Source organism: Martes martes, assembly GCF_963455335.1.
Source record: "Martes martes genome assembly, chromosome: 3".
NCBI lineage: Eukaryota > Metazoa > Chordata > Mammalia > Carnivora > Mustelidae > Martes > Martes martes.
In genome coordinates, this window is record NC_137890.1 from 9,788,300 (window position 1) to 9,802,130 (window position 13,831).

The following is a 13,831-nucleotide window of genomic DNA, read 5'->3' on the forward strand; positions in this document are numbered from 1 at the left end:
TCCCTGTGTGTCAGCGGTGGGTTCGAGGTGCTCCCTGATGTCACGCTCACAACAAGGCCACTGACAGAGGTGCTCTCGTGACCTCTGTGGAACAAATGAGGCACAGAGAGCTGAAGTAATTTGGTGCAGGTCATGTAGCTGGTGACTAACTGGGGACTCTGTCCCATGCAGGCTACCTCATTTTTTTTTTTTTAAGATTTTATTTATTTATTTGACAGACAGAGATCATGAATAGGCAGAGAGGCAGGCAGAGAGAGAGGAAGGGAAGCAGGCTCCCCGCTGAGCAGAGAGCCCGATGCGGGGCTCGATCCCAGAACCCTGGGATCATGACCAGAGCCGAAGGCAGAGGCTTTAACCCACTGAGCCACCCAGGTGCCCCAATATTTTTAACCACTTCATTTCCACGTGGTGTATTGTCCTCCTCCAACAGACCCCAGTTTGTTTGTCATCCATTCATATATCTGCCTAATGATGGACACCAAGGCTGCTTTTTATTGTTTTGCTCTTTTTTTTTTTTAGTATTATTTATTTATCTGTTTTAGAGAGAGAGAGAGAGGGCACAAGCAGGGAGGAGGGCACAAGCAGGGAGAGGAACGGGGGGGAGGAGCAGGGAGTAGAGAGGGGGAGTAGAAAAGGGAGCAGCAGAGGCAGACGGAGAAGCAGGTTCCCCACTGAGCAGGGAGCCTGACATGGGGCTCGATCCCAGGACCCTGGCACCATGACCTGAGCTAAAGGCCAAAGCTTAACCGATTGAGCTACCCAGGCGCCCCACCCCTATTGTTTCTCTTGCCTACATTCTAGGCCACCACCTGTCCCTGCCTTTTTGTGCACATGGGTGAGAAGGTTTCGAGTGTCTGTAGTTAAGAGATCACTTGCTGAAGGAGAGAAACAGCCTTAGGCTCTCTGAGACATTGCCCCAAGGCTCCTCAGAATCTCATGCACTTTTTACTCCTAGTGGCAACCTGTAAAAATTCTCAGCATTTCACATCCCTGCCCACAATGATATTATCAGACTTTTACCCCCAATGGTGTGAAGAGACAACATTCAATTTAGATCTGCCCTATTACAGTCTGTGAAAGTCACGAATTTTCTGTATAGATTCGTAGGCCACTTATATGTTTTGTAGATCGCTCATTCATTCTGTAGATTCCGTTGATTTTTTCCAAACGACCTTCAGAAATTCTGTGCAATTCTAAGGGGCCTATCCCTTCTGTCTAACTGAGAAGACACTGAGGTAGTAGAGAGCTACATCTGAAATATCCGTGCTTGGTATCGGGATGCACGTTTTACTCCTCGCCCCTTTTCAGGCAGTACCACAGCTCTGTTAGGCAGCGTTACCGGCACCACGTAGAAAGTGTCTTTGGTGTGTCCTTCATTGTGCATCTCAGAAAAGGCAAAAGTTATCGTTGACTCTTTTCACATCAACCACTTACTTAGCTGTTTGAACTCCATTTTAGCCTAAGCAACAGCGGCACGAAGAGGTCGCTGTAATGCATGATAAAAAGTTCTGTTAAACGGAAACCTTGGTCCCCAGCAGCTGCTGTGACAAGCCATTTCTCTCCTGCCTCTCAGGTAGGAGTTTTCATCCCTTGACAGTCTGACAGATGTGGCTGCACCGTTGAGCCATCTTCCAAGACACACGCAGTGATCTATTACCGTGAAGAAAGTCACTGACAAGAAAATGAAAGTGTGCCCGAGACCCGGCATGCTCGAGCCCCGTGTCTCTCTGTGGCATCGTGCGCCTCCATCTGTAAAGAACAGAGATAATAGGCTCTTACCATAAGTAGGTCAAATGGTGGCAAAATGATTACTCTAGTGTTTTTAATGCTTTCTGAGAACATTCCCACTGAAGGCAAGATTGGGGGAGGTGGACTGTGTGATGTGTGTATTTCAAGTGATGAAGCGACATCCGAGGCAATTCGCAGACGTCTGTCTTATTAATGAACCTTCCCAGGAACCGGCAGACAATCTCAGGAATTGATTGAACCCAGGAGAATTTCGCTTCCATCCTCTGTGCTTACAGACTGAAGTGACGAGATGGTGTGGCCCAGCTGGGACTGGCCCGGGAGAACCAGGGACGATCTGCTAAATCTCCCAGAGCCTCAGTTTGCCGACTTGAAAAATGGAGATAAGGACATCTCTCGGGGATTTGTAAGGATTAGAAACAATGCACATAAAATGTCTAATGCAGTGTGTGGGATACAGTCGTCACAAGGTTGTGGAAATGACTGTCATTACTGTGAGCACACGCTTCCCACTGCCCTCTGCCTCAGAGTACTGTGTCTGTCCAGGAAGCCTGTGCTCGTGCACACCTGTAGTCCGACCTCCCCGCCTTGCTCCAGCCCTGTTTCTGCATCTCAGGAGTGTCCCAAAGAGTCCAACAGACATACGCCCACTTGTTCTCCTGAGCCCATGGCCCCTCTCATCTTAAGAAACCAAACACACCTCTCCCTGACCCATTCCCACATAGGAACCGGACTTTTCCTGCCCCATTGTCCTCCCCAAATCTGACTGGTCAGCAATTCTGTCATTAATTCAGTCTTTTCTGTTTCTTTGAATTATCCCCCCACCCCTACCCCTGTCTAATACCCCTGTCTTACAAATCAGGTCAAACAAAACTTCCTCAGTACAGTGAGTGATCTCTGACACCCCAACTCAGTTTGTTAACTTTCTTCTCTACTTCCAGTTCCTTCCATCATAGCTTTCACACAATAAGCGTTTGGCAAATATTTGGGGGATTATATGTGAGTGTATGCATACACACGCTTTCGTGTACAGAACTACACCACCTCACACACAGGAGACACAAATTCTCACCCAGCCGTTACACAGGTCCCGTGACACCTGTCCCAGACCCTGGTGTGTGTGCACACACTCTGGTCTTCAGTCTCTAACAGCAGAACATAAAATGACTGGCTTGGAGGAAGAGTTTGGGGGGGAAGAAAAGGAACAAAAAGTATTCTATAAGAACCTGGATAGGGAATTAAAAACAGAAAGATAAAATAGAACCAGAACAGCACAAACAAAAGGTATAAGAAGATAATTGAAAGAGACCTATTATAGTCTCGAAACCAGTTATGGTTAAATTAACTAAAGAGAGGTGCTGATTGTGTAACTTTTCAATTTTAAACATTTTGTATTTTATATATATGTGTATATATATATATTTTAAATATATATTCTATATATTTATATATACAAATAGAATATATATACACCTCAGATAATAATTATATTTAGAATAGAGACCAGACATGATAAAAATAAAATAAAATTAATACTATTTCTATTTATTTATCTATCTTCTATTGATTAAATGGTCTTGCGTCTTTGATTATGGGGCCTCACTGGAAGAAAGAAATATTCAGAACATCTTAAAATAAAGTGTGTTTCAGATTATCCCAAACTAACTTCCTATATCGTTGTATGTTTTCATCTTCCAGTTTGAATAAGTCCCATGACTCTTCGATATTTACATTTATATTAATCAGGAGACATTTGCCAACCTATGCCAGGCATTCATAATACAGTCTTTGGAGACAAATTTCCATCAAATATTTGTTACATGATCACCTTGGGAAAAAAATGAAGGATACGTTGTTCTTCTTCTGAGTCTTGATTTCTGGGGTTAAATATGTAGCCAGTCTTCAGCCAAGGTTTTAGACTGCTCTGTATTTATCTCAGTGTTCAGCACAATCAGTGCCATTGAAGGGGTTGGAGGAGCCGTGTGACTCCCTCCATGCCCTACGGCTGATGACAGGTTTGGACAGAGTAAAAAAAATGTGTCATTTCATAGTCAATATAGTTCTTGCATATTTTTTCAATCCCTCAAATTTGTTTTTCTCACTTGCCTCAATCATTTAAGTATCTCAAAATGAATCTCCCACTTCAAGATACAATAGAGTCAAAAATTCTTGTTTAACTCTGCATTCATCAAATGTAACAACTGACGTCCTTCATTGTGTCAGATCTAAAATTTGTTGAAAATGACTGCTATTTAATCTCATTTTCAAATTTGTGGTTTCCCTCTTGAATTTAAAACAAAAGTTTTATGTTCACTTGTCCACCACTTAATACTAAAAATAAAAATAAACATGTAAGTATATTTGAAGTGATTCTACAAGACATTTTAATTAGCTATGGGAATGTCCATTGAAGTGCCCATAGACCTTAAAATCATCATAGTTTAAGGGTCCTCTGTCTCACAGCCTTGTAGTGGACACTCCTAACTTCTTACTGAAGTACTTATGAAGACAAAGAGAAACTCACAACAATACCGATGACTAAGACGAAGAAAGCACCTTTTGTCAAAATCTGGTGGGATTAACTGGGAACACTATGGGCTGTGGAAAGCTAGTGAGAAGGCCCAAAATGTTAGCACCCACAGTCTGGCATTTCACTTATAATTGACTGTAAGTCCGAATCAGACTACCTGAGGAAGGGACAGTCACTGAGGGAGTCTTATAGCTGGAATGCATGCAGTGGCCTCGTTGACCGGTCATCACTCTGGGTCCTGTTGTGCCCATGGCCGAATGGTGCAGCTCCTTGGAATACACACATAGTAGGCTATAGCACCTGAGGGGTACCTGGGTGGCTCAGTCGGTTAAACGTCCTACTCGCTATTTTGGCTGAGGTCATGATCTCAGGGTTGTGAGATCAAGGGCTGCATTGGGCTCTGTGTTGGCATGGAGCCTGTTTAAGATTCTCTCTCTCTCTCTCCCTCTGCCCCCCCTATCTTTCTCTCTGTCTCTCTCTCTCTCAAAAAAAAAAAAAAAAAAATTACTTGAACTTAAATGTCCTAATTTGTTTTAATTAATTCCCACTAACACATCTAAAAAATAGGATCAAGAGGGAGAGGGTCTGTGTGAGTGCCCTTGACATTATGTCATGATGGGTCTCTAAGTATCAGAATGGGGTGCTACTTATGTCATCCAGCCTAGAGTAACAAGGAGGTGCCAGAGAGCTGAGGCAGCTGGCCCTGGGCCAGTGATGTGCTTGCAGATGGTTAAGATGTTTAATAACCATCTTGAAGTGGGAGAGTCCTGACTGGTAGCATTTGCTAATTTCCATGGTGTTCCCACTATGGCCAATTTCAAGTTAACAACATGACATTCAGCGTGAAGTTGGGGAAAGACGTACACAATTGCAGCTCCAGCATACCACACGCGAGGCTGTGTTCCCCAACAACCTTCAATCAGAGATGGCATACATATATATATATATATACACATATATACACACACACACACACACACCCACACCCATATATGTATTCTATATATACATATATATAAAATACATTTATATGTATGAGTGTGTGTATTTATTTATATGTATATTTATATTTATATATAGTAAAATTTTTTATAATCCCATCTGAAGCACCTAATTTCCAAAGTCACTATGGAGGGGAAGAGAGAAATGGCTTGGAGAAGCCGCGCCTTTTCTTCATTGTCCCTTTCAAAATGACACATCACTTCCATCCCATTCTGGTGATGAGAACCACTCTTCCTGCCCCATTTCAAGGTTAACAGGCTAAGTATTGTCATTAAGCTCTGTGCCTGGGGTGAGGAAACAGGCTTGGGGGGGGTGTATTGTCAAACAAGCCACCCCTAAAACTTAACAGCTTGTAAAACAGACACTGATTTTTACTCACAAATTTGTGGCTCAGCTGATCTCAGCGGGCCCGGCTCGTATCTACAGTCAGCTAGCTTATCAGCTAGCATCTCTGCTTCTGGGGCATGGCTGATTCTCAGGGTACAGGAGATGACGGGGCCCATGGGCATCATGTGGCAAACCCGCCTGGAATGTCGGTGTGATGGTCCCAAGAGTTGCAAAAATAAGTCTCAACCCCCAACTATTTTCGGAGTCTCTGTCACATCAGCTCTGCTATTGTCTTGCTTCCAAAACAAGTCACGTGGCTAAGTCCAGAGTCAGAGTAGGGGCCGCTGTTGAGGCCCTGGAGACAGGGAGGTACATTCCACTTCCGGCTCTGTCACATGAGCTCGAAGAAGTGTGAGTCACTGACTTGTTAGCGTTATAGTTGGTCCTTCTTAGTGGCATTTCTTTTCCACTGAGCATGCACTTACTTTTCATTAAAATCGAGTTTGTCCTACACAGTGGAGTCGGCATTTGAAAAATATTCATAACAGTAATAAATACTTGCCTGGCAATTTATGATTTAACCTCTAACCTTACTATTACAGAGTAGAGTGAAAGATAAGCAGGCTCACGCTGGTCAAGTGTCTTACTAACCTCCTCTTCCTCCTTTCTACAATTTGACTTCCACGTTTGGGAAGTCCCCCCAGCTTGCCATCCAGGAAAGAAAATAACCCAGTCAGGGCTTGACCGACTCACGGACATCACAGACTTTCAGTACCTTTGAGGGAAGTCACTTGTGGATTTCCATCTATCCTCTAGCTCTCCAGGGGCAGACACATGGGAAAGGCAGAGTTTCTAAGGACATCTACTGATTCTGTTTTTAAGTCTTGTTATAAAAGTATTTGCTTTTTTTTTTTTAACAATTCTCTATATCAGACAGCATTATTTTATATATGGATTATAGAAGTAACATACCCAAATGTCTTCTAAATAGAAGAGAAAAATGCCCCACTTGCCCATGAGAGATGTATTTTAGGTTTTATGTACTTGGTCTTCTACATTATGTTCTTGTTCTTATGTTCATGGCTCCGTACGTAAGATGGTTTCTGAGAATATCATCATGTAATTGCATTGTTCTCCAAATATGTTTCTTTTGAGGTCTAATTAAAACAGTTTTTAGTACATGGCTGATACAATGTACAATGCATGCAATTTGTTTACCAAGGTAGGATATTTTATTCTTTCAAGCAGCAATTTAAAGAAAGATTTGATTTCTGAGCTGTACTATTCATTATCCTAATTTATCCTCATTGTGGCCTCCAAGGCCACAGTTTTGATGAACGTTTGCTTGCAGGGTCTTCAGAATCTTTAAGGCACTGTTTTATAGGCAAAATTACTGAACAAATTAATAGACAAAGCTCCTATGAAGCACTCAAGCTAAAATTGGGATAGCATAAGACTTTTCTAAAAGTTTATACACTTTCACGGTCCTTCTCAAGATTAGTTATCTCTTTGGTTTGATTTCTTGCGTTGTACCTTCTTACATTCCCCACAAACTACCGATTCTATCTCTACCTTTAAATGCTTAGAGTGTTTTCAAATATGGTAATAATAATAGTAAGTGTCCTGAGTGCAAGATGCTGGCTATGGGCTAGACTCTATGCCAAATATATATATCTCATATATATCTCAAATATATATATCTCATATATATATCTCAAATATATCTCATTTATATTCATGTTACCACCTAGAGATGTAGGTGCTCTCACATTCATTTCTCTTGTACGAACACTAAGTCACGAGAGGTTAAGTTCAAGATTTGATCTCAGCTCAGCCTGTCTTCAAAACTGACACTTTTTTCCCCATCCTGGAGATGGTACCCCCTTCTGTAAGGAACAGGTCATCTTCAGCTTTCAAATACAAGGTTCTTAAACTTGTTCCCTCTATTTAATCACAAACACTTAGCAAAGGAACTGCTGTTCTTTCTTCTTTAATACACACAGCAACATCAGAGGCATTTTGACTGCCTGTTAGAAGGCAAGAGAGCACCTACTTTGGACTCAAAACATCTGAGACTACTTTCTAACTCTATGAGTTTAGAAGTCTACTTATCCTTACCTTGCACTCTCATCAGTTGTGAAAGGGGTCACAAAACAGCTATCACACGGGGTTGTTGATTAAATGAGATTTTCACATCAGCATGCAACATGCTTGGGGAAACTTGCCACAAACCAAGCACTCAAATGGTGGTCTTGTTTTGATAATACATCTTGGTATCAATTTGAATTGAGTGAGGATCCCCATCCATATTTGGTGAAGACTTCACAGTCTCTTGGGAACATTCCTGTCATGGTCGTACTCAGAACTAATATAAAGAAAAACGACCTTTCTCATTCTTCTGCTTGAAGTGGGACTCAGTATCATGCTGCAGACCCATTGTCTCATTACACGTTCCGAAACAAAGTAAGGTGTAAACCTTGGTTGCCGTAATGGGTTTACATTTGGGGTAATGAAGTTTACAGAGACCCCTGCTGGCATATCACCTTGGGTGGAGCCCTTTGGGGAGGTAGAATTTCCTAGCGCTGATGCTCTGTATAGTCAGGTTTCAGAGGAGACGATTGAACTGGTGTATGTCAAAATCACGAACAGTATTTGTATCAGATTCCTATTCTGTTGTAACACATTACCGCAAAGTGACAGACTTACAACAACATATTATTTATAGTTCTGTAGGTCAGAACTCCAAAACGAGTTTCAGCTAGCTAAAATGAAGGTCTTGGGAAGACTGCATTACTTCTGGAGGTCTAGGGAAGAAATAGTTTTCTTGCCTTTTCCAGATTCTAGACACACCTGACTTTATGAAAGAGTATGTGATGGGGTCTTCATAAACTCACCCCCAATGATTAAAAAGCCAATGCATACTTTGGTCTTTGGGAACCTCGTTTAATTGGGTTTTAATCTTGGAGTTGGGCAGTGGGGGGAATGTAGGCATTCATTTTGTGATGGCATAGCCTGACATATTACCATAATATCCAGCAAGTACTGCTTTATTCTTTTCAGTGATTACAGACTTTCAGAGTCATGAAATTGTGAATTTGTGAAAAAATTTATAGGTCACCCAGTTTAAACTGCTACTCAAGGGGTGTCCTGTACCTACAACAGAGCCTCTCACACTTCAATATGCACATTAATTATTGGTGACCTTGTTAAAAATGCATATTCTGATTCAGTACGTCTGGGATAGGGCCTGAGAACCTGAATTTTTTCTTTCTTTTTTTTTTTTTTAACATACGATGTATTATTTGTTTCAGGGGTACAGGCCTGTGATTCATCAGTCTTATGCAATACACAGTGCTCACCGCAACACATACCCACCCCAGAGTCCATCACCCAGCCACCCCATCTCTCCCACACCCCTCCACTCCAGCAACCCTCAGTTTGTTTCCTGATGTGAAGAGTCTTTTACAGTTTGCATTTCTAATACGCTCCCAGGAAACTCCTGGTCCAAGGACCACACATTGGCTAGTAAGCTCCCTGAGCATTCCTGACAGATACTGCTCCCTTGGGGATGGTTCTGTTACAGTCTTTTCTTTGTATTTTGGTAATTCCAACTGTCACACACAATTGTTTTTTCTTGGGTCAAAGCCAAACTAAAAATATATGTAAAATTTGTCTGATTAAACCAAAATAACATTGCAATTGAAGGGAATCTTAAAAAGTTGAATGTGTATGCAGGATCCAAACAGTTTTATGTTATATCGAGAAATATATACATATATGTATAAATATATACACACACACATGCATATGTATGTTTATAGGTGTGTGTGTGTGTGTGTGTGTGTATATATATATATCATATCCATGTTAAATAATTCTGAAAAATCTCAAGTTATATATTTTGTGGAACTGACTCAACTTTAACATTTCCCTTTACATTAATTTTTATGAGAAAATAAAAAATCAAAGGGTGTAATTTGTACTGCCCTATAGATCCAAGCATGAGTCCAAATGTAATGTTTCTAGCCTTCTGCTTAATTAAGGAAACCGACAGCCAGCCAACACTGGTTGGATTGAATTGAGCTGACGTGGACCCTGTCACTAGCTCTCACTTCAAAGCCAGAGTTACTGGCTCTAATGTTCAGATTTAGCTACCGCACATACTGATCACCTTAATTCTTATTTAATATTTGAAAGTTATTACTTTGGAGAAAGTCGGCTAAGCAGTGGTGATTATAGTGTATCAAAATCCATTGTAAGTGATTATTTTAATGACTCTGTACCAACAGGGACATGTAGACATTCAGACAAAAAACAACCTAATTATAATGACAGCACCAAAGTGAAGCTGTGACAGTTACAAAACCAATTTAAAAGTTTTTTTGACAACCATGGCTAAAAGCTTTGTTTGGATCTTTCAGTAATAACAGTTTACTTAAGACACAAATCCACAGCTAAGGAAAATAGAAAGAGAGAGTTGTGGCTTTTCTGTCATGCAGATAAAGAAGAACTCAGTTGAAATGTTTTTAATAGAACATTATGTTGAAAAGAGTATAGAAAGGGAATAATAGTTATGGAATGCGACTCTCACAATTCAAGAGAGACCAAATAACAATACAAATTCTAATGAGAATAGAAACGTGCCGGACTGATTTGCTTATCAGGGTTATGAAGGTCAGTAGTTCCTGCAAGGAATTCATGTGCCTTTAAATATGTCTATTGGCAGTCCTGGAATTTGATTTCATATCACCCGTAAAATAAAGTCAGAGGCACGTGGATGTAATGCTTCCATAGCCACAGTGACAAAGACCCTTACTAAGTACCTGCTTTTCTGATAACTCCGACATCTCTCAAATTATTAAATCTTATCACTTTTATTTATCTCCCTTGGTGCTGGACTCCATCAAATATAAGACATAATTAATTCTTTGACCTTGGGCAGTTACTTTGCCATTCTTGGACGGGAAAAAAAAAATGCCTGGATTCACAGAATTGCACTTATTTTTACTGCAAAGTTTTATAGAACACTTAATATGTAAGCCCTGCTCTAAGTGCTTTACAAATATTGACTCATTTAAAATGGTAAAAACCTTTGGAAGGGCCACTGTTATCTCTGCTTTACTGATGAGGAAGACGGAAGCTCAGGGAGGCTTAGCTAACTTACCCAGGGCTGCAGACCTTGGATGTGATCGAATCTCTGCTCCATGCAATTTGGCTCTGAGCCCATGTCCTTAGTGACAAGTGCGGGGTATTGACGGCCGTGCGAAGTCACATGTGTGGGCGCATAAGACAGCAGCTCAGAGGAGGCAGCCCTGTTTCTCTTTTCCCATCCCCAGGTTCTGCTTTAGTTAGGTGATTTTCGTTGCAAAAATTGAAGCATTCTCAGGTCAGATCACATGTAAGGATCCGTGCCCCCACATGCCAAGAAGAAACAAGACCTCCACACGTGGCAGCGTTAGTCTCCGGGCAGTTGGTGTCAAGGGATGGGATTTAGTGGTTTGTTGTTACGCACTCAGGTCCTTTCCATAAGCCAGCTTCTCTCTCCTTTTTTGGTGAGGCCTTCAGCCTGTCCTCTCTCCTTTTATATATTGTCTACCCCACCATGAATGGACTTTAGACAGACTTGGATATGGAGCCTACTTCTAGTGTGTACTTGCTATGTGATCTTGGGCAAATGACTTAATCTCTCTGAACTCACTGGAAAAACTGAGTAATGTATCCTGCTGTGTAGAGCCATGGCAGAGCTTAAAGTAAATAACATACTTAGAGTGTGGCCAGGAACATTGTAAGCAGTGAGTACAAGCTAGCCATCATAATAAGCGTCATTATTTTTGAATGCCTAATTATGTCACCTCGGTGTAGGCCGTAGACTTGGGTCCAAATTGTGGGTCCACCTGGAGGACTTGTGTGATAGTGAGAAAGTTATTTCACTTCGCCGAGCCTCTGTTTTCATCTCTCTAAAATTGGGGTAACTTCCCGGAGCGGTTTCTGTCTTTGCTCAGAGTTTGTCTGTTTTCCCTCCTCAGCAAATGATGCGGTCGTCCGTTTTCCACATGTTCATCCTGAGCATGGTGACCGTGGATGTGATAGTGGCCGCGAGCAACTACCACAAAGGAGAAAGCTTCAGGAGACAGTACGACGAGTTCTATCTCGCAGAGGTAAGCGGCCAATTCGGGGGCACATCAGTGTGCAAGGTGAAGGTCAGCCTCAGACGGCGCCTTTTACGAGTATTAGAATTTACATCAGTTCCGTAAGTACTTGACTTTGACCAAAGCTGATTCATTGTCTGCTTCTTAAATGTTTCTTTGGTCACTGGGTTGCCGGGCTCATTGTTTGTCACCCTGGGACTGGATGACTTGGTGTCACGTTGCCAGGGAAACTCCTCTCCCCTGCTCTCACTCTTCTGAGCTTGCTCCTTTCCTCACCCTCTCTCATGTGCTCCCCCTTTCTCACGTTGTGTTAGTCTGTTTCCCACTAAGGGTAGGCAAGCACAGATTCAGAAGACGATAAGTAAGCCAGTCAGCTCGATAATACCGCGGAGAGGGCAGGAGGGAAATGGAACAATGTGATGTGATCATTTCTGTGCTAGAAACTGAGGTGTTACCACCTGCGCTGAAGATACCAAGGAGCAGGTGGTTTAGTGATTAAATAAGCATCTTCTAGCACCCTACATACCATCCTAGAGTTTTGGAATAGTTCTTCTTATCGACTGAGTGACTTTATTAATAGTTGATTCTTAAATATTTTAATAGCATCCAGAGACCACTTTTTCATTGTGAAAAATTATTTCTAAGATACACATCAGAATTCAGTGATACATGTTTATGGAAAAATTGGTTGACCTATAACTCTTTCAAAACCCTTTTATCTTTTAAGTGAGGTATGCATACACAGCTGAACTACACTTTAAGAAATAGGATATGGGGCGCCTGGGTGGCTCAGCGGGTTAAAGCCTCTGCCTTCGGCTCAGGTCATGATCCCAGGGTCCTGGGATCGAGCCCCGCATCGGGATCTCTGCTCAGCGGGGAGCCTGCTTCCTCCTCTCTTTCTCTGCCTGCCTCTCTGCCTGCTTGTGTCTGTCAAATAAATAAAATCTTTAAAAAAAAAAAAGAAATAGGATATATGAAAAAATAAGCTTAAAAGACAGAAAAATAATAATTTGACTACTTTTATTACAAAAGCATTTTCCATGTTAAAAAAAAAATCAATTTGCCATATAGTTGAGTTCTCTAAGATATCTAGAATTCTTCCAGTACATTTAAAGATGGATTTGGTTAATAAAAATTCAATCCACTCACACATAAACTTTTCAGAAAAAGAACTGATCGCATATACCTATTGAATGTTAACATCTTTGTGGGTATCAAGAAACTTTTAAGGAGTCACTTATGAATTCCCCTCTTCTTGGAGGTTTGTTGTCTGTAAGAAAATATTTAAATTAAACTTCTACTGTGATGTGATGCTGCCTAATTACTATGTGGAATATGGAGCTTACAGTTTAGCAAGAAATATAGACAGTAAACAGCAAGTGTTTTATGCTGTGGCGTACCAATGACAGGAGCTCATAAAGAAATTATATACAGCCTGACACTTGAAAAATGGGTATAATTTTGCTGTAGATCCAGCACACAATGATTGAATTGTCATTAAAAGCACAGGAAAACACGGGCCGATAGTAACATTTGCAGGTGAATTTCTAATGCGAGGATTCGAACATTGAAGGAATCCCAGTCAAGTGATTTCTGTCTGGAGTAGAAAACAAGTTCTATATCCAGCCTGATAATAAGACTATCGAATGGGAAGGTATGGACCCTGTGAAGAATGTAAAAATAAGGCAATTAAAGATACATGAATTCCAATGCTGAAGACCCAGCTGAATTTTGAAGCTACAAATTCATAATGATACCAACTTAGATAGGTCTGTGCCTTTTTTAGCCTCGCGTAAAAGGGAGAAAGGCAACACTGAGACTGGAGCAGCTCTGGAGATTTTCCAGGCTGGTGGAGCTGAGGGAGCTAGAGAAGGTTTTGGGGTTTTGGTGCAAAATGGTGATTTATTAAAGCAGAGGGACAGGACCATTGGGCAGAAAGAGCTGCTGCCCCAGGGTTGTGAGGGGTAGCTGCTTACATAATTGGGAGTTGGGGGAAGTAAGGAACAGGGAGGTTTCAAAAGGATTTTCTTATGTTAAAGAAGACTCACAGCATACCTGAGGCCTTGTCATTGTCAAG

General features: G+C 41.4%; 1 protein-coding gene across 3 annotated transcripts in view; it reads left to right on the forward strand.

Annotated features, from left to right (window-relative positions):
• Window positions 1-13,831, forward strand: part of NALCN (sodium leak channel, non-selective) — a gene marked incomplete at its 5' end in the record, with an annotated part of 290,329 nt that overhangs the window by 104,463 nt on the left and 172,035 nt on the right. For all 3 annotated transcript variants that reach the window (XM_080799346.1, XM_080799344.1, XM_080799345.1), the window contains one exon: window positions 11,632-11,763. In XM_080799346.1, the coding sequence (XP_080655472.1) occupies window positions 11,632-11,763 (132 nt within the window). The remainder of the gene's footprint in view (window positions 1-11,631; window positions 11,764-13,831) is intronic.